General features: G+C 34.4%; 1 protein-coding gene across 1 annotated transcript; it reads right to left on the reverse strand.

Annotated features, from left to right (window-relative positions):
* Positions 1-837: 837 nt before the first annotated feature.
* Positions 838-23,454, reverse strand: LOC126874306 (guanine nucleotide-binding protein G(o) subunit alpha). The gene is made up of 8 exons (XM_050636180.1): positions 23,174-23,454; positions 17,786-17,828; positions 16,845-16,986; positions 14,605-14,765; positions 9,832-9,960; positions 8,300-8,429; positions 7,139-7,292; positions 838-5,865 (listed from the first exon to the last, which is right to left on the reverse strand). The coding sequence occupies exons 1-8, from the start codon at positions 23,289-23,291 to the stop codon at positions 5,678-5,680; spliced, it is 1,065 nt and encodes a 354-aa protein (XP_050492137.1). The 5' UTR covers positions 23,292-23,454; the 3' UTR covers positions 838-5,677.
* Positions 23,455-23,461: the final 7 nt, after the last annotated feature.

A 23,461-nucleotide genomic window follows, 5' to 3' on the forward strand; every position in this document is an offset into this window, starting at 1 on the left:
GAAACGGCGTCGATTCGTCGGGTCTACGGATGATTTTACGAAACGATCTTTTTTCCGCTTCGCGCATTATTTTTTAATCATTTCACGATCATGAGAATGATAGTACTCCTCCCGCAATGTTTCATTATTTATTTTTTTGTATTTATTTTTATGTTTTTATTCCATCCACGTCATCTTATTATCATTTAGCGTTTACTCGATAAGATTATGAACGTTACCATTAATCGTTACAATTACAATAATAACACTAGTGTTGGTTACTCCCGTACTTGTCTCGCTCATCCATCTATCCCCACCACGTGGCCATCTACCCCCACCCAGGAATCCTGACGACACGTTCAAATACTGAATTACAGTTAATTTTGTTGCACACTAAGGTTGTCAATTATTTTCTTTCTCTTCTTTCTTTATTTTCATATTGCGTGCATATCCTTCGCATTTCGAAAGATCGATAGTAATATTTTATCGATCCAAATACGTTTATTTCTACATATACCGCGATACCGTTTTCATTCTTCGTTCTCCTACTAAAATTTTTACCTCCTTCGTTTTCTAATCATCTCGTGACCCATTTTTGTTCCTTCCTTCCTCTTTCGCCCACACATCACTCGTTTCGTACTCGATATTCTTCGTAATAAGAGTTTTATTTTTGCCCTCGTGAGAAATATTATTCTCGTTTGTTAACTTTTTCTTGGTTAGTTCGTCTATAAAGAACGTTTTCTTCTTATCTCGCGATGATTTTTATTGTTTTTTTACTTCGTTAGTATTCGTCTCGCAATTTATAATTCGTACGTTGTTATCCCGTTTACTAAAACTCCTTTCGTATTTTTTTGTAGGTTTTTATTCTATTCTATTTTTTCTTTTTTTTTTTTTTTTTTTTTTCGGTTTCTAATTCTCGTTGGAACTTACAAACCGTGAACTGCTGCTTCTCGATAATTAGGAGCAACGATAACGATTTCTCGATCCACAATCTAGTAATTTCTTGTTCCTTTGTTATCTTTCAAATGCAAATTCAAAATTTGAAATTTCTTTTGTTGAAGATATATCGGTAGCTGTTAAGTTAACTGATTGAGCTGGTAAAAATGTTGTAGATTGAAAAATCGCGACTTGCCATTAGTTCAATAATTAGCCGGATGAGAGTGTGTGCTTATTACAAAACAATAACAATTTATAGCTTATGGCATAAAAAAGCGTCCGAAGGCGAGAAATATGTCGTCGTGCAAAAATCGAAAGGTTTTCGTGGTTTTCACTTAAAAATCCCTGAATTTCACGCTGGTAAGCGAATAAAAAGAAAATTGAAATAAACGAACGAAATAAGTGAAAAAAAATATAAGTAATTTAAATGAAAACGATAAATACAGAAAGTTTAATGTAGAAATATTCATGAATGTGACTCTTCCCATTTCTTCAAATTCAGAAGCAACCCTCGAGAAATATAGGGAAATTTCACTAGCAGCTTCGACTGCTACTGGCGAGCCTGATCGGGGAAAAACCAACAAGAATGAAGAATATCAAGGCGATCACTGCTATACACAGTTTAATTCATTGCATTTATCCTAGGCGGTTATAATAATAACTGAATTACAATTTCTAAATTCGAAATTGCACATCCGTTACGTATTACAATTATCTCGATTTACAATCTATCGTTATCCTTTATTTTCATTTCACTGGTTGCTTCTTCTTTGTCGGTTGAAACTTAAACTTTTCTTTTCTCTTTTAAATCAATCAAATCGTTAATCACTAGTTTAAATTTGGCGCCTCAAATATTCTAACCGATAGTGTAAGTATAAATATAAAAGCTACATCTTCCTGTCAATTTATTATCGATTACAGATATTGAAACGAACTGAAAATTAATAATAATAGTTAAGAGTAATAAAAATCCTCGCTGCGAAAGAAATAAATCAAAGCAATCACTTCCCCGATCGTTACACATTTTCTTTTTGTACGAGCTAGTACGTTCTCTATTTGACTAGAAGTTCTATATGCGTACTTATTTATACATAATTATGGCTACTACATATAGGAATACTTAATTAATTATAATCGATAGCCCTAAAATTTATATATTAACTTTTACAGTAATATGGCAACGGCGGTGACAGTAATACTATCTTTTTTTTTAAATCTTGTTTTTATCCTCTAGATCCAACTAACGATATAAAAATAATTCGCAAAAATCGACGTATAAAAACAAAAAGAGAAAAAAAGAAAGATTAGGAAAAATCAAAATCGAAACGTAGAAGAAAGGTGTTCTTTCTTTTGGTACTAATCGCCGAAAGAAAAAATAGTGAAATTCTTCTTGGCCTTGGCCTACATAATTCAGATTAATTTTGAGAATATTTTTTCTTTCTTCCTTCTTCCCTTTCTTTTTTCTTTACATTTGTAATTATTGTTCTACTCGATTCTTTGGTTCTTTTTGGTCAAACACTTCTCGATATTTTAATTTATATTACAATTGAACAGCGATGAATTGCAATTGCAACTATTTTAAATAAATTTTAAAAAATCCCAACAAACATTAATTATAAATTTAGAATATGATATTTTTTTATATAAAAGTTTTAAACAAATATCTTTGGTAAAAAGATTCCTACAAAAATTCCCAAAAATTCTGCCACAGCTCCTCATTTCAATCGCAATTGCAATTCCGGAAAAGAGAGTGAAATCTTTTCCAAAAAAAAAAAAAAAAAAAAAAAAACAAAACAAAAATAAAAAGTCGTTCAAATAGAAAGATTATAAAAAAAAAAAGAAAAAAAAACGAAAATTGGTACATTGTGCGATGATTAAATACGAACCAAGGAAAAATAGAAAAGGGGGAACTGCGTTTGACTGTACGTGGAATGTTTCGGTCTGCACTGATATTCGTTTTAAAGTCAGTAAGGACTGCTTCGATGAAAAAAGAAGTGTAAAGACACGGCTTCTGTCGATCCAAAAACACTACTATCACTTAATACGAAATTAAGATTTCATCGAATAATTGAAAGCTCCTTAAACACACCTGACCTAATCAAGAAACGTAAAACGTAATTGCGTAAGAAGGTAACTAAATCGTACGAAGAAAATTCTGAAATTCAAGGATCCTAGCTTCGTTGAGTGGAACCTCTTACACTTTTCGCAAATGTAAACACTTCAACGTATGTCCTATGCAGAATGTTTCAGAAATAAGTGGCCAAACATTGGTATCGTATTCTACACTATACCACAGTTCGGCCACCTATTTCTGAATACCCTGTATATACGTGTAACGTGTGTACGTGTGTGTGATTGCGTCGTTGCGTGTAATTGTGCGATCATGTGCGTACAGTCGCGTAAATGTGCGTGACAATGGAACGAAACGAAACTGTTGATTCAATTTAAGGGAAAAACAGTGAAGAATTCTTTCTCATGCACGGTGCGCCATTTGTCCATAGCGTTACGAATCTTGCTCGAATCGTTGCCAAAAAATGTTTGACGAATCGGAATTCGAATTTTAATTAAATATCTACGCATCAAGATGTTCACGTCTTTTTTTTTTTTTGCATGCTTTGACAATCTTGCACTATTCTGACCTTATCTATCGAGTTTTTATGGTGTCGCTTAAATCTCGCTTGTTTCGATCAACGGCGTTTATATGCTTTTTACACAATTTTAGCGCATTTTTTATTTAGTTTTCTAACCGAAAGGAACTGACCGAAAACCGAATAGTATAATATTATACGTATCCGACAGATGTAGGAATTGTAGATTTGCACGGAAAATAGAAAATATTTTGTATGAGAGAAAAATATACTTTTTTCGTCGGTTTCTTGTGCGCGACTTGTGCGCGACTTGTGCGATCGGCGATGAACGTAACATGCTTATTCAACTAAAGTTAAAGTAGTTGAATATTATTATACTACTCGTGAAAAAGGAAAATTGTATTATTAGCTTATAAATCGTTTCTTCCCAGGTAGAAAATTAAAGTGTTTGTCAAATGAACAATTTTTAAAGAAATTATTTCTTTTACCAAAAAAATTTTCAAGTTAAACTATTAACTAGGATTATTTGCTATGTTAAAAAATTGTTGTTCAGCTTAATTTTCTACCTGAACAGATAACTATATTCTTCTTTCCCTAATTTACAATAAAATCAGATGAAGGATCTCGAGATTCGAGTGTGCTTCGTGATTGGTCTTTGTGCGATTTGCCGCGAAATGTATGAAAAATCTGGATTGATCATTGTGCGCCCTCTTTCAACATATCCCTTAATTCCATATTTTTGATTACGAAGGACTTAACTATTGACCCTTTGACCCAGATAATTTTTTTTAAGTAAACAAGTAATATTATACAAGCTTTTGAATCTTAACAAAGTTTAAAATATGAAATTCACTCATTTGTATATAATTTTTTAGTTTCAAATATCGACGCAAAAATAGATTTTTATATATGACAAATTCACCAGTTCTGGCAGTTAACAAAAAGATCGATCACAGTACTCGGTATTGGTTTAATAGATTGTCCAACGTTAATAGACCGACTCAGTCACAATCGGTTTAAAATACAAAATGACCAATGAGTAAAGGCAATGTTAAGTCCTCTGTTGCAATTAATACAGCAATCAAATCTGATTATGATGTAGAAAAGAACGTTTCTTTATTGAGAAATTCATTTTAAGATTGGATTCAGTACTTAAAAGCAGAATAGTAAATAACTGCAATTTCAATCCAGATGTATTTAGCTCGAAGGATTGATTAACCGAAAGCTATTCTCTATTCTCTTCCAGACATAAAATTCAAATCATAAGATGAATTTCTTTAGTAGAGAAACATTCTTGATGCTGCCGATATTAAAAGTCCCTACACGATTCTCTGCTCGCTTCAAAAGACAATTGGAAGAAGCGATTTACTAACAACACTCCACAACAGATATTATTTTTATAATATCAGTCAGTAATCTGAGAAATCTTTCTCAGGGAGAAGTTCCTAACTTCTACAATCCCTGTTCATTGAATTAGAATGACGTCCTTCATTTGCCTTTAACTTTCCCATAAAAGATTTCGCTAACACTTCTCGGTAACAATGAGAACCGTTGAAAATTTCACGTGGTCTTAATTCAATCACCATGGACAATTGAACTAATATTATTGGTGAAACTTTACAATTCAAAAGTTACAGATTATCCTTCCACAATGGTAAGAAATTTGTTGATGAAATATATAAGAGTTTGCAAATCATAAGTTATTTGATCATTCCGTTCAATGAAAAATGATAGAAGAGAACCCTATAACTGATGAATTCTCGGTTCGCTAATAATATAGTAATTACTAAATTATTATGCGAGAGGATTCAGGAATTGTACAAGTGAACCTACTTACATAGCAGCACTTTAGCAGCACATAATGCATTGCGTATGATAAGGAGAAAGGTTGAAAGAGCTGGCACAAAGAGGTGTCTGATAAAAAAAGTCGAGAAGGTATCCGCAGGTGGTCGGTAGTAGTAGCGGTGGTACATAGGTGTATCTCTTTTTCTCGTTCCCGTTCTTTCAGCCGTTCTCTCCCCCTCTGTCACGCGATCTTTCTCTCGGCAACCTGACAATCTCGCAGTCTCTCATTCTCACGCGCTCCCCCGTTCTCGCAATACATGTCTGTCGTGTTTATGCATGTGAGTGTGAGTGTGTGTCGGTCGATCGGCTCCACGACGGCAATATTTATCCTAATAGAGACCGCAGCCACGGAGATTATTGGCGATAATGACGTCTGTGACTGCGTCGAACACGAATTGAATGTTGTCGGTATCAGTAGCGCAAGTCATGTGGCAGTAGATCTCCTTAGTGGTTGACTTGTTTCTCGCCTCGAATTGCGCCTGGATGTACGCGGCTGCTTCACCGTACTCTTGCGCCCCTGCGGTCAGACAGACACGTTTCCTTATTATTCATTTAACCTACTGGCGTAGGCCATTCTTTCGTATTTTATTCTGTTTCCCTATCGTTACAAAGCTTTTTAAGTTTCAGGAAATAAGAAACAATCATTCTTGGCATGCGTGATTTCTTAATTTCTTAATTTTATGCGACAAATTTTCCTAAATTTTGTTATACGCCCTTTATTCGATCAAAACATAAAAAATTAGAGAAAAAATTAGAGAAGAGAAAAAAAAACGGGAAGAGATTACATTTGGTTGTTTTGGATTACGTTTGTTTTCTTAGTGGCTGTTTCAGGAATTTCTTTAAAAAATTGAAAGTTTAACCCTTACGAACGAGGTTGGTAACATCTGGCAGGAAGTTCTGTTTTAGATTTGCTTTCTTCAGACGGGAGAGGTTAAGGAATGTGCTGCGATATAAATTTTTTGTTTCTTCAGTGAGACAAATTGGAGGTGGGGGGGGGGGGGGGCGGTAAATGAATATTTTCAATTTGAATTGGTTTGCTTTGAATTTGGAAGATTTGGAAGAATCTTTTCTGTCTAATGAACGTTTTGTTTTTATAAATAAGAAAAGAAACCGATAATATTTGAATGGATAGCGTTTAAAATTGTAACTTTTTGTCTTTGAATGTTCTTTGAAAGATCACTTTTATGTTATTTCTTACATATTTCAACCTTCGCGATTACGTAAAAATGAAAAAAGAAGAAAGGAAAGCGAAAAAGAGAATCAAAATTGAAATTATTTAATTTATTTTACAATTTCAGCTTCTATTACCTAAAAATAATGTTCACACTCGTAGCGAAAATTCGGAAGATGGATGACATACGATGAACGATACGTATTTAGATCAGTGTACCTCAAACAAGAGGATGTAGCTCTCTTGTGGGGCGTGAAGGAATTCCAAGGGCAGCAACAGACTACGGACTTTTTATAACAATGAGAACTTGCCGCATTTATTTTTACACCACATGTAACATATGATCTTCACTAATAGATTACGCTATAATTTTCGAAATTATACGAATTTCTTTTTACTGAAATGCAATACGTACTGGGCGCTCTATAAATTATTCACTAGATCAATAAAGCTTAACAAGAACAATATAAAATCTTTCAACTGTAATTTTCGCAATAAATAAAAAAAAAAAAAGTTTAATACTGATGGTGAAAGCGTGCATTCGACATGGAAATAGATTAATCTTTAATTTTTCGTTCACAAAATTCTATGGATATAAATGTGAAAAATATTTTCTTACCGGCATATTCGGGGAAGCAAATGGTGAGCGGAGACTTGCGAATTTTCTCCTCGAAAAGATCCTTTTTGTTCAAGAAGAGAATAATCGAGGTGTCGGTAAACCATTTGTTATTGCAAATTGAGTCGAACAGTTTCAAGCTTTCTTGCATTCGATTCTATAACAGATAATTAACATGCAAACATTAATAATAATTAATGACCAAAGATATATAACTATAATATAACATGATCTTAAATGTACACAATATCATGTACGCATGAAAAATAGAGGTATAGAAAGAAATTTGTAAAATAATGTAAATAGCAAATCATTCGAGTGGATTGAAGAATGAGGGGTTAATCAATGGGGTCGTTCCACGAGAACTCGTTAATTTCCAACAATTGCAGTTTATCACGTTTTCTTCCCACGTAGGATTCACCATATGCATCTCCATAAGTAGCGTGTGCATATATATATATATATATATATATATATATATATATATATATATATATATATATATATATATATATATATATACACACACACACACACACACGATTCTGTCAATTATTAAGTGTTAAATATATTTCACCGTAAGAAGTACTTTATTCTTCAACAGCTTCAAGAAAAATATCAAATAAAGCATAACAGTTGGTGAAATACATGACAAAGACATAACAAAGTGTGAGAAAGTTTTCGGGAATGATTTGACGCCAAATGGACCCGTAACTCACAAGTTTCATTGCGTGAACTCGAGAGTTTTGATGCAGGCTAATTCACTGCAATGCAGTGCAAGTATAAAGTAAATTTTTCTTACCGTTATTATTAAGAAAATACAAAGTATACCTAGCATGAGGAGAAATGAAAAATATACGAATATTAATCGTTCTTTAGTAATTTCTTAGCGAAAAAAAGAAAATAAAACATTACAATATATCGTAGATATGTTATACTTGTATGTGTTTTAGAATTCCCTTGTTCACTTATAAAGTTCCAAAACTCTTGATATGGTAAGTGGAGATCAGTGTAGTTTAGTTTCCCTTGGCTTCTTCAATTACTCTATTGTTACGAATTTCACCGTCGCACCGTGAAATATCACCTGTCCTTTTGTGTATACGCTATGATCTCGTATCACATTAATATATAATTAAACTAGTTAAAAAAAGTGCGAATACTTACCGTCGTTTCGTCTTCGTGCAGGACTTGATCGTACTCGGACATCGCAACGCAAAATATGATCGCGGTAACATCCTCGAAGCAATGGATCCATTTCTTACGTTCGCTTCTTTGGCCGCCCACGTCGAACAATCTGTAAAGAAGCAATGGTATATCGATGAACAAGGGTTCAGAAATTCATTGGATAATTAATTAACAAATTGAAATATGTCAATCTGATTTTATTGATATTTCTATCCTCCTATTACATTTTTATAGAAAATAACATTGAAAAACAATATTACATTTATCTAAATGTAGTTCTCTTAAATTTGATTAAAAAGAGAATAATCAATGCACGTACGCACACACACACACGCACACACAATTGTGTTTAAAGACAATGGAAAAATAACACGATAATACAAATTTTCAGTGTTCTAATTGTGAAGCACAAAATAAATTGTCAGTTTTAATTATATAATATTTGTGTAAATGTAAATTATATCTCTATATAAATACATAATTATATATAAATAATGTTAGTATACTATTAAGAAAGCTAAATGCAAATGTAAATTATACACCTATGTAAATAGATATAAATAAGTGTGAAATATATCTACAAAGAAACATTTCTTAAAGTGACATTAATTGAAAGAAGGAATGCATGTGCTCAGTTTCTTAAATTGTCATCCCAATGATTCATGCTCAATCATTCATAAGTCATTGCTCTCTCCCTTTAGCCTATCCCTCTCCTGCCTCTTTACTCAATTCCTGTTTTTAACCACTGAGATCAATGTTAACAATATTCCCCGTGGCAATATGTTCCTTGATTTTTAATGTTGTTACCATGCCAGAATCTCCAAATATTTTTATCTAAAAATTATATTACTACAGTGTACCGCTATTTATAATTAATTTACGATTAAAAGGATTAAATTACTAGTAAATATGTAGATATTTCGTATCTAAAATTTGTGTACATCATGTATTACATTGCGTTAATAAGAACAAACAAAATTGTATACATTATTATGTACACTCTAAAATCTCCAAAAAGATAACATTTCTTTCATATCAGTGGTGTTGATAAAGTTACACCTGTATCCACCTTTGGTCGTAAGGATTTGATCAAAACGAGTCAGTCTTTTACTTTCTTGTCCTTGTTTCTTTGTATTGTATTCATTTTCGTATTAGATAATTGTATCAAGTATATCCTTCTGTTAAATTAACTATTCTTTACGATACTCTATCTAAAAGTTCATTTTCCTCCATTGTATGATTTCAATGCCATCTGGTGGCGATAAGAGAGCACTTTAATATGACATAGTTGAAAAGGAGAATAACCTGTCAGGTCCAAAGATATGTGTCCTTTAAAAATAGACGATAAGTTCATCAAGTTTCGCAAAAGATCAATAATATGGATAATGCTATGGTTAGTAATATTTCTTACGTATGCAAATTTTATGTTTAACATTTATTATGTTTAACGTGTATTATCGGAATCGTTTTTGTGCATTTTACGCGAATAAACATCTGACCCGGGTACTTACTTGAAATTAAGATTCTTGAAAGAAAAGTGGACTTCGACTATTCCCGTTGTTTTAACACGGGTCCTTAAAATATCTTGCTCCGTAGGCTGATAATCCCTGGCCCCTAATCGGTCTAGATCATCCAGGAAACTGGAATTTCAAGGCAAAACGCAGGACCGTTAGTTATATTTTTAGAGAATTCTTCAAAATATCACAGATTAAACGATCTAGAGAACCATTTTCTTAATTATATACGCATATTTAAAGAGAAATAAAAGGAAATAAGAAAAAGTGTTGGAAATTATTCTGAAAAAGTATTTTATCATTTTTTCTTACTATATTTTTGGTTAACTTTTCATTCCTAAAAGATTTAAGATATTTATATAATCTACTTTAAATGACACTTTCACACACTGGTGTAAAGTGTTTCCACAGACTTCTAGAGAGTAAATGACATTCCCCTCGTTCTAAATTCAGGTCGTAACCGAGATCGTGTTCGATCGATTTTCCCACTTCTTGTGATTTAGCATTCATTGCCAAAGTTGGATGCACTTGTAGCCAGGCACAAGCACTTTCATCTTATCGCGCTGCATGGTTTTTATATTGGTTTTCGTGGCTCGCGCGTACAGATATCGGCCAGGCTGATCGATATCGGGTGTCCAGAAAAAATGGCACGCTATTAATATAAAATGGCAAAACGTTACCATGCGTTGTTCGATAATTCCTTGTCATTTTGTTCTGCTTATGTTACCGTGTCGATTAATTACTATAAAATGTGGATATTTAGTGTCAGTAGATTAAGAATATTGAAAGTATATTAATAATGATATCACAAATGGATATTAATATCTAATATTTGAAATGTTAAATGTTTTATCACAAAATATTTCATATATTTGAATGTCGAGTAATAATTAAGTTGACAAATATATCTGTATATATCTGTAGTATATAATAATGATAGAATAATATAAAGAATAAAAGGCAATTATACAGCATTAGAGTCCATCGTTATCTATAAGATATCCGATATATGGTAATAATAATCACAATAGATCCGCAATCGCAACCATCGTAAGTAAGTAAGTAAGTATGTACAATATGTATGCAATACGCTAGTTGAGGTTAGATTTACACGCGTGGATCGTCTTTCGTTGTCAATAACTCGAAACGCTGATAACCAATAACCGAGAAAGAAACAGCTTACATTTCTAAGAAATCTCATATTTACACTTGCAGACATCCTGTATACGTGAGTTGTAACGTGACTTTATCACCAGTTGCTTTTCGAAAACATCGTAGATCACCCGCGTTTCGGTTACTAGCGTTTACAACCATAAGGCATAAGGTATAGTAGTTAAAATATATGGGGTGATCGAATACATTTAGCGCTCTCATACTTATATTGAAATCTTTATATCGAACGATATATGTATAGAAAAGTGAAAAGTGTCAAGAGATATAAAACAATCGCTTCAAAACATATGATACAAACAATAAAAAGTATAACGATTACTTTATAACATTTGTTTTTTAATTTAATTATTATTGTTAAAAGCAGTCGTACGACAAGACTTTATGCTTGATAATCATTATTGTTAAGGAAAATTCTAAAATATAATAAAACTCTAAAAAAAATGTTCTCCCAAAACAGGGTACTGGTAGATTAACAAGAACAAAATAAAAAAGTTGGCAGTTTCATGAAATCTCCCTCCCGGGAGACCTATCAGAATTTTCGTGTCCTTGCACCCGATTTTCTCGCTTTATCCTAACCCCATTTTTTCCTCGTCTTGCTTGCTAATTATTAAGTGTCCAATTATTACGAATTTCCCAACAACGAGTGATGTTTTGTCCCTATTGTTGTACGTTCCACCCCGTTGTGCTTCAACATTCTTGCGTATCGTTATACACACATATTTCCTTGTGTCTCTCTTTTATTCTCTCTCTCTCTCTCTCTCTCTCTCTCTCTCTCTCTCTCTCTCAGATCGTACAGAGAACAGAAAGAGAAGCAGCGGTATTAGAATGAAAAGAGAAACAATTGGGGTTGGGGGGTGAAAACGAGGGAACATAGTAAGGCAGAGAAGAAAGAGTGGTGGGGATGATGTCGGCGGCCATTTTAGGCCACGTGACACGGGCGTGGCGTGACGTCATTGACGATCAATACGCCGCTGAACCTAAATAAGAGAGAAAGAAAAAGGGGAAAAAAGACGAAAGAGAATGCTCGGATCCCTCCAGTTGCACTATTTTTTTTTTCTATTTTTTATTGCCTACATTGCCTGGCGAAATTAGGTTCGTCTCGAGTGCTGTGTCCACCGGTGGTTTACGATAGGTAAAACTTGAATTAAGCTTTTAGGTTAGATCTACTTACGTTTCAGAACGTTCGGACTTTTGGAGCAATTTGGAGTTTTATTTCTCTCTCTCTCTCTCTCTCTCTCTCTTTCTCTCTCTTCGATTCGAGTACAATCGTCTGGATTGATATTAATGTTACATATAGGGACATTTCTGGAGATTCAAAAGAAAGATTACGCGTACCAGGGTATTGACAATTTGTTTTGGAAAAATTTACTTTCCTGGGAGAATATGATTTGGGATATTGTAAACTATGCAGATTTGTTTGTATAAACTTTTTCTCTGTATATTTAGGGGCACGTAGTTTTGTTAATGTATTGATAGTGCGAATTTAGAAAATTTTTATATTTTCAATATCGAGGATCTTATGATGTACTGTTCACAGAACCTTATTTATGAAAAATGGCGCAATATAAACAATAAGAATATTCCAAGAGGATTTTAAGCTTTTTTTTTATAATAAAAAAAGAAAAGAGAAGATATTAAAAAATTTCATTTTACATGCTTTACTGTTTTTTCCAAGCAATTATTTCGTTTTAAGTTATAAGTCAAGTAAATAGTAAATTTAGTCCCACCCGATATGTAGTTGTAGTTATGTCTGAATCTATCTACTTCGTATCTTGTAAAATCTAAATTCGAATTTCAAACTGAGATTAACACATCAAATTATCAGATAATAATTTTCTTCTAACCTTAGAAAACGTTATAATCTCTTTTATTTGTTATTTTATTTATTTTATTTAAAACAATTTTTATCTTTTCATTTTTATGTAACGTAATTTAATATTTCTAACGAATGTTGATAACTAACAGAAGAAAATAGTACTTTTATGTCTATATGCATTAGAAAACATACGAAAATATCCGCAGAGGAGTAATGCAATAAATCGTGACCCTTCTGTTCGATGCTTGTTGCTACGCACACTATAATCAGGACACAACAGGTTGCTAACAGAGACTGGTCATTAAACAATTTGCCATATGACGTCATAGTACCTACCTCGTTCAATCGCGAAAATCTAATGAATAATTTCTATCATTACTTACGCGCCGACTTTAATAATTAACTAGTAACTAACTAACATAAACTGAATTAGTTATACATTAATCACAAGTTTTTACCAATTTGTTGATAAAAAGACAATATTTTAAATGCATAGAGACACGTATTTTGCGACGGATAATGTTACTACCATCAAGATTACTATCTCCGAGGATGTGTCATGCTTTCTAGATGGATTAGATGTAACCTAATCGCCATCTATTGTCTTCATCACGGAATCATTGCCATTGTGCTTGCGTATTCTATGTGCTGGCAGTTCAATATTCAACTGGATATAATATTTTTCAGTGACGTGTCACATCAGCTTTTAGAATTAAAATATTATTATGCACACAGGTTTGGTAAATTTACTTAAGTTTGAAAGTAAATCTGCATAATACAGGATATTTGGGTTTTATGTTTAATATAGGCGGAAAAATACAAATCTTCCTGAAAATTTTGAAAATTATTTTCTACGAAAACTGATAATCGTGCAAATATTCGTGTAAGAAAATAGCAAAATAAAGCAAGGTGTTCTATTTTGACACGTTTTTTCTAGAACGCAGAGAGAGTATTTCAAAGGACGAATTTAAATCTTTTTGAATTTCGATTTTACGAACTAAAACATTAAATTTGTAATAGTGTAAATTGATTGGAAATGTTTCATTTTCTGCGTTTTCCAATTTCTCGATTTTAATATTCTTTACGGTTAATTATTGGTTTTCTTCGAATTAGAAGTTATCGTCTCCTGAATAAATAGTACGAGTGTAATGTATACTGAAACGATAGAATTACAAATGACGTTAAATTACTGATCTCCGGCCAAACAGTAATTAATTTCTTGGTGGCTGGCAGGTCTCGCTGTTGAATATGAATGGAGCCGTGAAAGCTTCAGTTTCTATTAGATTTGGATCTACTCCAAATTAGGCGTTAGAGGTACCAAGGACTTTGGCAGATTCTCCCTGGGTTATGTTTATTTGTAAATATTCTCCCTATAATAAAACCGTGTCGATGGTCGAGTTAAGAAACTATAGAAAATCGAATATATAGAAATATAATAACGTAAGATTCAGAAACGTGTCAACGCTTGTGAATTTTTTCGGAATTAATATTTTGCTTCCTCTTCTTCTTATTCTATGTTTTTTCTACTATTATCAATTTTATAATTTCATCTTTCGTCTTCTTCTATCTAATAATTGAACTTTTTTTTTTTTTTTTTTTTTTTGTCAGTAGAAACGGTATTGAGGTCTTAGAGACGAGGATGATGGATCGATTTCTTTGAAAGTTCAATGAAACATTACTGATGTTACTGATGAATTACCTTCGAGCTAGGGCTGTTTCTCCAAGATTTTGCGAACTCTAGATTTTATCTAGAAAAGTTATAGATTTATAGTTAAACTCACTATTTCGCCGAGTCGTTGAGTTGATACTCGTTGCTCCTGCCAAAGCATTCCTGGACCCCGCTGTCGGCCCAAAGTCTATTCATCGCAGCCAAAAGCTCCTCGCTGAATGGTTCCGTGTCCTCCATTCTTTGGATCACGTCGAACACCATTTTCGCGTCCGGCTGATAAGCAATTTTCAAGTTAACTCGATTTACAGAATACATATATAGCAGTTATTGTAAAATAAACATCGATAACAGCATATTTTTCCAATATTAAAACAATATTTTGTATTCTTCTTTTGTTTAACCGATGTTTGCTTGTTAACGCTACAAAGATCGCGTGGATTAATTTCGATCTATCAAAGAAATTATCAAAGAAATTATCAAAGGAATTAAAATCAGTTGAATTTATGCCAGAAACATGTACGAAGAAGTTGTTCGATTTACTCATATGGAAAAGAAAAAGGGAAAGAAAATACAGAAAGGGAAAGAAAATTTGCCAATCTTATACGACTTAATTAAAAAGCGCAAGTACTATCCAAATTAGGTTAAAATGGTGAAGTGGATGTGCACTCTAGGCTCTTTTCGAATGTGCCCTTGCCAAATGCTTCAACAAGTGAACACTACTTAAACACTTAAGATGTAGCAAGACGAGCAAGTGGAGGTGTATACGACGTACATAAATCTCGTTATACGTGTGCCAGTATTTATTATGCTCTTCCCTTCAACGATTTTAGAACCGCGAAACATACGTTTCTCTATTGTGTTTTGTTCCCTTTCTTTCTTCCTTTCTTTATACCTGAAGTGTATTATTTAATTATAACGTTGTCTATGTATTTCTCATCTAACGAGAACTTTTCGAAATAACGATTATACCAGAGATTATAAAAGATTATAAGAGAGAAGGTGTTACCGTTGATACGAGTTTCGACAATGTAATTTAATAGATAGAAAAGCGGAGAGGGTGGAAGAGATCGTAATAGAATAAATTTGAAAGAAATGATTTGGTTTGACGTGTAAAAAGAAAAGAAAAGAGTCACACGTATTGTCACACGTGATCAAACTTTAGCAATATTTAACGAGTACGAGGAGAGCTTCGGCAGCATGTTCATATCTAACGAGAGAAAAGCATTTTGATTTATTAAAACCACTGGAAGAAAACACTGGTTCGCAATGATACTTGAAGCGCATCGTGATAACTACGGAACGAATCTGACCAAAGCCATTCCAAGCTACCAGAAATACTACAAAAGCTTGCATAAAGCTTAAGTATAAAGCGAAAGTATAAAAATGGTACGAAATGGTATTGGGCGGCGGGCGGGGCGCGGAGGGAGGGAACAATCAGCTCATATTGCCTAATAAGAAAAATATTATTAATAAACAAAAAAAGGGGAAGCCTACCGAAGAGAGATCAGATTGAGAAACACTGGGTTCGAGGAGCCGGATCAATCGGCACTCGAGGCAACCCATGCCGTGCTCGTTGTTTTCGAGGCAGGGGCTCGTTTATTGGCTCTAAGGTAAACGACGCAGCCGCGATGCTGCACGATCGGTAAATATGCCGAGGAGGGTGCTTCAGAACCAGGCTCGAGATGCGCATCGATCGTTTAAGTGCTCGGGCTATCGATAATTTTTGACTTCCCGGCAGACCGCTAACCTTTACCCTTTAATTTCTACCGCTTCCGCCGCCTACTTCCGCCTTTCGCTTTTCCTAACGGAACTCCGTCTATATTTCGTAACTTTGCAGATTTTTGCCTTTTCTTATCTACTTCTATTTCAGAAGAAATTACGAAGCTTATCCATTAATCCTTGATTCGGTTTTTATTTAATCCTGTATATATATGTCTATATATGTATATATATACTGCAAGTCTATATATGTACTACAAATCTTCCTCTTCCCAATTATGTCACTCGTCTAACGAACCGATCGCCTTAACTCAATTTTTCATGTCTCCTTTCGAAAGAGTATTTGCTGGAGACACGAGTCTGCGAGTGTCCTCGCGTTTGTGTCTGAGTTGTGTGCTGCTTCGGCCCTGCTTCTAGAATCTTTCGATCTTGTTTTCATTTCAACGAAAACAAGGTGTTTTAATGTTGGAAAAAAAAAAATATCTTGACCATGACGGGTGTCGGTAACCATTGCTTTATAGTTAGCTGACGCTTAAGAAATTGTCTAAGAGTACTATTCGGTCGAGAACGATGCAGAGAATACAGCAGAGAGACAAAGAGAACCCGATCACCGTAAGTATCGGTTCAACTTACCTCCCGTTCATTGGTCGAAAAGTTGATGTCCAAATTCGGCATCGCTCTGAGAATAGCGACTAGAGATTGTATCGTGTTGCTGTATACTACGGGCCTGTACTGCTTGAAGTCTTCCGGTGTAAATCCGCTTTCATGGATAATTCTGGGAAAATAAATGACGGACATCTTGTTAAGGCCAATTCGGCATAAGTCATCCATATATTCATGGTGACAGGCAATTAATTTTATTCGGATTTCTACGATAATATAGATAGTTTAGAGAAAAATTATTATCAAGTTGTACTCTACGTATTATTTATTTTTAGATTTCTCTACTGAAATTGTTATATCGAAACGTTCATTTTAGTTCATTTTAGTAAACTCTACTTAGTAAAGGTAGTTGAAAGTCGAAGCTAACTTCATTCCTACATTAGAATTTCATAATAATTATTTCTCCTTGAACACTTTTAGGCATTTTTGTATTAGTAAGTCGCCGGTAAATTAGTAATCCAGAAACGTTCTCCGCAGTTGAACACGCATGCCTTTGTTCATGGGACACCATGAATGGGTCCATTGACTGCAAAACAAGATTTCAAACACGTTCTACCAGTCGCTGGTCTTTCGACGCTGAAATGACGGATTTTTCGAGATGAACAACCGATTTGTTATAGCGTTAATGAAACTCTTTTTATTCTGCAGAAGATTCGATATAATAATTTACACACATATTTTGTATGTATGTGTATGTACAAGTATGCGTGTACAAAAAGTTAACGCAACTCGATTTACATGTGATTTTGTAATTAAAGTACGACGGAGGGACCCAAACGAACCAACGATCGTCAAGTTTTACGCGTAAACGAAATTTCAAATCTCCATTTAGATTGCAGTTTTTTTAATTTCGTTCGTAAAGATACGAGTTTGCATAAACATTTGCATTAAAAAATTTGTTAGCTGCTTACTTCATTTGTTTAACGATGGTACTTTTCCCAGATTCTCCGGCACCTGAAAATTGAAAAGAATAACGTAAGCACGAAACGTATAATGAATAACGTAGAATCGGTAAGAAACGCAGAAAAATATAATTGGCTAACGTCACTGGATAGTAGGTGATTCATAGGTCGTTTCATTTCATTTCATTCGTTTAATCTTTATTTATTATATTAGTAGATCTTTGTCGATGAAAGTTGTCAGTTTCGTTCGATTGGAAATAATAATAAGAAACAACGAAACCGAAATTTCTACCGAGGCAACATAAGAGTCGATTTATCTATCCCTGTGTAATACTGTAAAACTGTGGAGACGAAAATGAAAAAGAAACTGTTGAAAAAATAAAAAATCAAAGAACACGATTTGTAGGAAAAACTAATAGCCCGATATCTCAAAATGAGATGGTAGGATAAGGTTTAAAGAATTGGCCATAATTTCCTATTAAATTTTCAGGCTTATCTCATTTTGCCCACAAGTGTCATAATATTTATGTACAGGGAAAGAAGTGCGCACGGGCGGAAGCTGCGGCCCGGAAATGACGTGGCACACTGTGGCAGCGGAACTTGTTTTCCTGCTTATGGGTGGCGAGTCTCTCCCCCTCTTTTAAAAAGCTCTTTCATCTGGAACCCGTTCAGTCTACTACGTACGCTACTTCTGTCGATCGTCTGGAACCGGTCGGATTCTACTTTGCTCGAATCTGGCACACAGCGAAACGACATGTCTCAACATCGTAAACGACTCTGACGACATCTTCGGGATGTCGAAGCTTAACTATCGTGAATTTATCAACTTTCGAATTCTTGTTCTGTTCTCAGAATTAGGATACAGGTATTTATGCAAATTCACGTTTCTATAAATATGATTTCCAAAAAAGAAAAAAGTGGAATCCAACTAGAGAATTGTTTGATCCACTACGTTATATCGATAACGTAACGATACTAAATTAGAGGAGGAATTTCTGCTTTTTAATCAAAATTTCCAACTATTATATGAAAAAAGAATCCCTAAAAATCGTACTTTTGACGATAAAACCAATTGCGTCATCAAATTGATGCCACGAACTCATCAAGCTGATTCACTCAAGCCCGGTTATACTCGAAACTATCACTGTGTCACACTTGTCATAACGCGTATGTACTACTCAAACTAATTAAACGATCGTTTACTCAAATGGTTTTATTCTCACACGAGAACTCTCACATTCGTTAAGCCTTCGAACGGTTAGCATCTTTTACGAGGGTGACTTGATAAAGCAGCGAGAAAGCTAAGAAACGAGAGATGAAAGTTGTATGAGAAAAGAATAACTTGTAAAAGAAAATTTACGTGAAATTATTCGGATACATATCATATATATATATATATATATATATATATATATATATATATATATATATATATATATATATATATATATATATATATATATATATATATATATATATATATATATATATACACACGCACACACGCACGCACACACACACACACACACACGCGCGCGCGCATCCTGAGCGATACTTAATAAATTGAGAAAACGCAATTATCGTAAACGGCGCCATTATTTATACCCTATCGCTTTTATCGCTATTCCGGTTAATATTACCGATATCCTCGTTTTGCTTTCACTCTATTTGTTGTTACGTATGTTATCACGAACGATACGAATTTTACGATTCTAGGCAACACCGTGATCGACGCACAGTGTAATACGAACGCCAATAAATTATCGTTCGTGTGCTACAGTCATTGGAAACAATGATCGTACGTACTGTCGTTCGTATTCCTCACGACGATAGAGACACGTATTTAACAAACTGAAATCTTATTTTCCAATTTACAATTCGTAATACTACGAAAATTATCTGCACGTATCCTTATTCTCCGATAACGCTTCTCTTTTTTCACTTTAGCGATGTTCCAAATGTTTCTAAATACGTGAGTTATATTTTTCTGAATATATGCACACACACATATGCACACGTATATATAAAAGCCACAATTAGACTATGGACCTTCAGGCAAATTTGTATTTTTGAAAATTTAATTACAAGCTTCTGTTAAAATGGAAAAGAATTTCGTTATAGAAGAGGAACGTTGAAAGATTTTTAGTGGCAATAATTTTTTGCGATAAGAATCAAAGTAGATAATTGAACAACTTCTCAGATTTAAGTATTATACCAGTCTCGTTCAAATGTACGAAGAAAGATTCTGGAATACAATACGCTAAAAATACAGAGAATCGGTCTATACAAATCTAATTTTACATCGCTAAAAGCTAGGTAGTTAATTCGGCAATTGACTTATTTCTAGATCCGATCGAGTCTTTGCGATCACGATTTTAATCGTCATTTTCATTTCATTCTTCTTTTTAATACGACATTTGAGCGATAAAGAGCTTGGAGATATAACAGATTTATTAAACCTGCTCCATCAAGCTACTTTTTATAGTAAATGTTATACTCGTTACTCCGTTATTTTCGAAATTCCTGATAATCCATATTTCCTATATAGAGTTTTTTTATTATTTCTTAATTTCTTAATTTCGATATAAATTTCATTCAAACGCTAAACACAACTTATTTAACTTAACTAAATGGCCAATCTTCGTTACTTCGTGTTGTAGATGTATCGATATCTAATAGAAATATTCCTTTTAGTTGCAACAGCTATATTTATGTAGCAAATATAAAATGTAAATGTAATAAAAGTATTTTATAGTAATAGGTCGAAGCAAGCAAACGAGTTAACGCGAGTTAACGCGCAGATGTTGAAGCATCGGGTGAGGATCGATTTACGAAAATTCTTACAATTCGATCGATCGAGGCAGAAACAAAGAATTCCTGATTTTCTGCTTGGTATTCAAACCCGAGATTATCCGAGGGAAATCTGGGTCCTGTTTATTGGTGTTACCAATGACGTCATTCCTTTTGCTTGCGTCTTCCACGAGTATTTTCATCCCATTTATGCTGCAGGAAACGCACACGGTCGCTCTCTCTACTCCCAGTCTCTCTACTCCGTGTACATATATCATTCGCTAATTCGAACGCGAGTTTAATTTCTGTCTGTCGATTAATAACACGCGTGAAACAACCGGAAAGCCGGCACTTTTTTCTCCCAAATTCATTTCTTTCTTCTCATTTCTCTCTCTCTCTCTCTCTCTCTCTCTCTCTCTCTCTCGTGATCATTATTTTCTCACTATCTTGGTTTACGTTTAAGTTGACGCTTTCATTTTTTATCAAAATAGACGAAATTCCATTTCTTAGGCAATTAATATCTCGACTAATCGATAATACCGCGAATAAGATAATTTATAGAATAGCCAATTAATTTTAACAACTCTTGCGAAGAAAGAGACATAAATAAAAATCTTACATTTCAAGGAATTAATTCTTTCGTAAATGTATAACGCCGAACGCGAAATGATCGTAGAGTATAAATTAACGTTGGCGATTTCTCCGATTTTCACAAAGCATTTGTCACTTTTCGCAGAGAAAAGTATACAAATGAACAAATAGAAATTAGATAAAAGCCCTATTTTCCAGGAAATGAATTCCTCGTTGGCGCGAAAGTAACGCGATTGTATCGGAATCAGGCATTTTGCAAGAGCACGTCTGCGATAATAATTGCACACCAATTATCATCTGGTTCATTAATTTCGAGTCACGTTATCCAGACCAGTCGTTAAAAACAAACGACAAAGCCGGGCAGAAACTGAATTTACGAGAACAGCCAACCAATTAACGGAGATACTCGATACTGCTGAAATTCCTTCGAATCGAACGAAATTTCTCGCAACACTCGCGGATTAAGTAATCGATTAATTATATCGTTCAGCGTTTCCTATTCGACGTATTAATATAATATAAATTAGTAATATAAATTAAGAAGATGAAGGTTTTTAAAGATATGCTTGGATACTATTTAAGAAAATTATTAAGCTATTATACGAAGATCGTACAAAATGTTCAGATTAAAGAAGCTTTGGCAAATCTATTCAATTTTATAGCGTTTGAAACTTGTATATTTAACGTTCGAATAGACACGTTGCCCCCGTTAAAAATACGTAATTACATTTAACAAAGATTTTGTTTAATCCGGGCCCAGAACAAGTAATCCGGAGACGAATTCGCTCAATTTTATTAATTGGGACAATTGTTTGAACGCGTTTAACGCATAAATGCTACAACGAATCTAACCACGTGCCAAATATAACTTTTCGTAGCAACTGTCAGTTACGTTTGCATCTTTTGATCACACGCTCGCTCGGTTAAGAAAAACGCAGTTCGTGAAAAAGACTAAATTTATTATGTTTCTTAACGGTTATATCGTAATTAGAACGGTTATGTCTCTTTAGTGGATCTATATTCGTTATTTATACCGTGATTAATTTAGGCTCGGTATAATTTAATTTAAACATCGAGTCTCGACATCCTACTTATACATGCATTTAACTTTTCTTTATTTATAATGTACAGAGCCCTATACTAATTCTGATTACTTTAGATATTTTACAAGCACAAATTTTGTCATTCGATTGTCCGAAATATTGGATCGTCGGGTCTTTCTGCAATTACTCGGCCAATCGGGATTCTACTGTACTTATTAAGTATTAAAATGTTCGAACCTACTCGCGATGTATGGATACGGGGCGTATCCAGAAAGTAAGTTTCAGTTGGCTATTAAAGAAAAGCAGAAATTTATTTCCCTTCCCTCTTTTTCTTTTACCCTTGCTGGGACTAACAGGGCACCGATTTTTCTACCCGCGCTTCATAGAGAACGATGGCGCTTGAACGTGCAGCCAGGACCCCGGTTAAGGTGGTAGCCAACGGGTGCATATCTGTGGAAATTCCAACCGGTGTGATGCAACTCTGACACTTTCCATTCGTGTTTCACAAATTTTACGGTTCCTGCCCCACGAAATTGTGTCTGAAAACGTGTGACGTTGCTCGAGTTACGTCGACGCCGGGTGTCACTTTAGGCGACACCGCTCTATGAAGCGGCGATACGTAGTGCAAATCGGAAAGTCCGTCCAAACCTGAAAGGGGGGGGGGCTAGGTATGGTAAATAAATAAATAACAATACGAAGCGAGGATAGAGATACAGGTGTCCCGTTATGACAAACGTTATCTACAATGATGAAAACTTTTATCACTTTTTAAGTAGTAGTTTAAGGTTTTGGAAACAAATTTCTGCTTTTCTGTAATAGCCGATTAGAATTCGGGAACTGTCCCGAATACGCCTCGTATAATGTGCATATACTCGAGACCATTACCATCCATCGTCTTACCTCGAGTTCCTCTATCTATATCATTGCTACCTAAAAATATAAATGCCGTCTGTACATATGTAAATAAACTCACCAAGCAGTAGCAGCTTGATATCCTTAGCAGCCTGGATACCATCCTCCTTCAGATTCTTCTCGATCTGCTTGCTACGGGCCAGTGCGGCCCGCTCTTCAGCGGACATGGCGCAGCCCATCTTGCCACAGGTTGCCTTCACAAACGCCACCACCAAGCCTCTACCTTTCCCTCGGCGGCTAGGAAACCGTTACTCTACCCTCTTCGTGGCCACCACCACCACCACCACCGCCCAACCAGCACGGCTCGCGACTCACGTCGCAGGAGTCGTAGCTTCTTCCACGGTCGCCT

This window comes from Bombus huntii, chromosome 16 (assembly GCF_024542735.1).
Source record: "Bombus huntii isolate Logan2020A chromosome 16, iyBomHunt1.1, whole genome shotgun sequence".
Taxonomy (NCBI): Eukaryota; Metazoa; Arthropoda; class Insecta; order Hymenoptera; family Apidae; genus Bombus; species Bombus huntii.

What these genes read in the sequence shown, in the direction of transcription:
- LOC126874306 (XM_050636180.1), bottom strand. Translation starts at nt 23,291, where the DNA reads ATGGGCTGCGCCATGTCCGCTGAAGAGCGGGCCGCACTGGCCCGTAGC. An exon ending in ACCATCGTTAAACAAATGAA is followed by an intron (nt 16,987 to 17,785) that starts GTAAGCAGCTAA and finishes TTATTTTCCCAG; the next exon opens with AATTATCCATGAAAGCGGAT. An exon ending in TTTCGACCAATGAACGGGAG is followed by an intron (nt 14,766 to 16,844) that starts GTAAGTTGAACC and finishes ATTGCTTATCAG; the next exon opens with CCGGACGCGAAAATGGTGTT.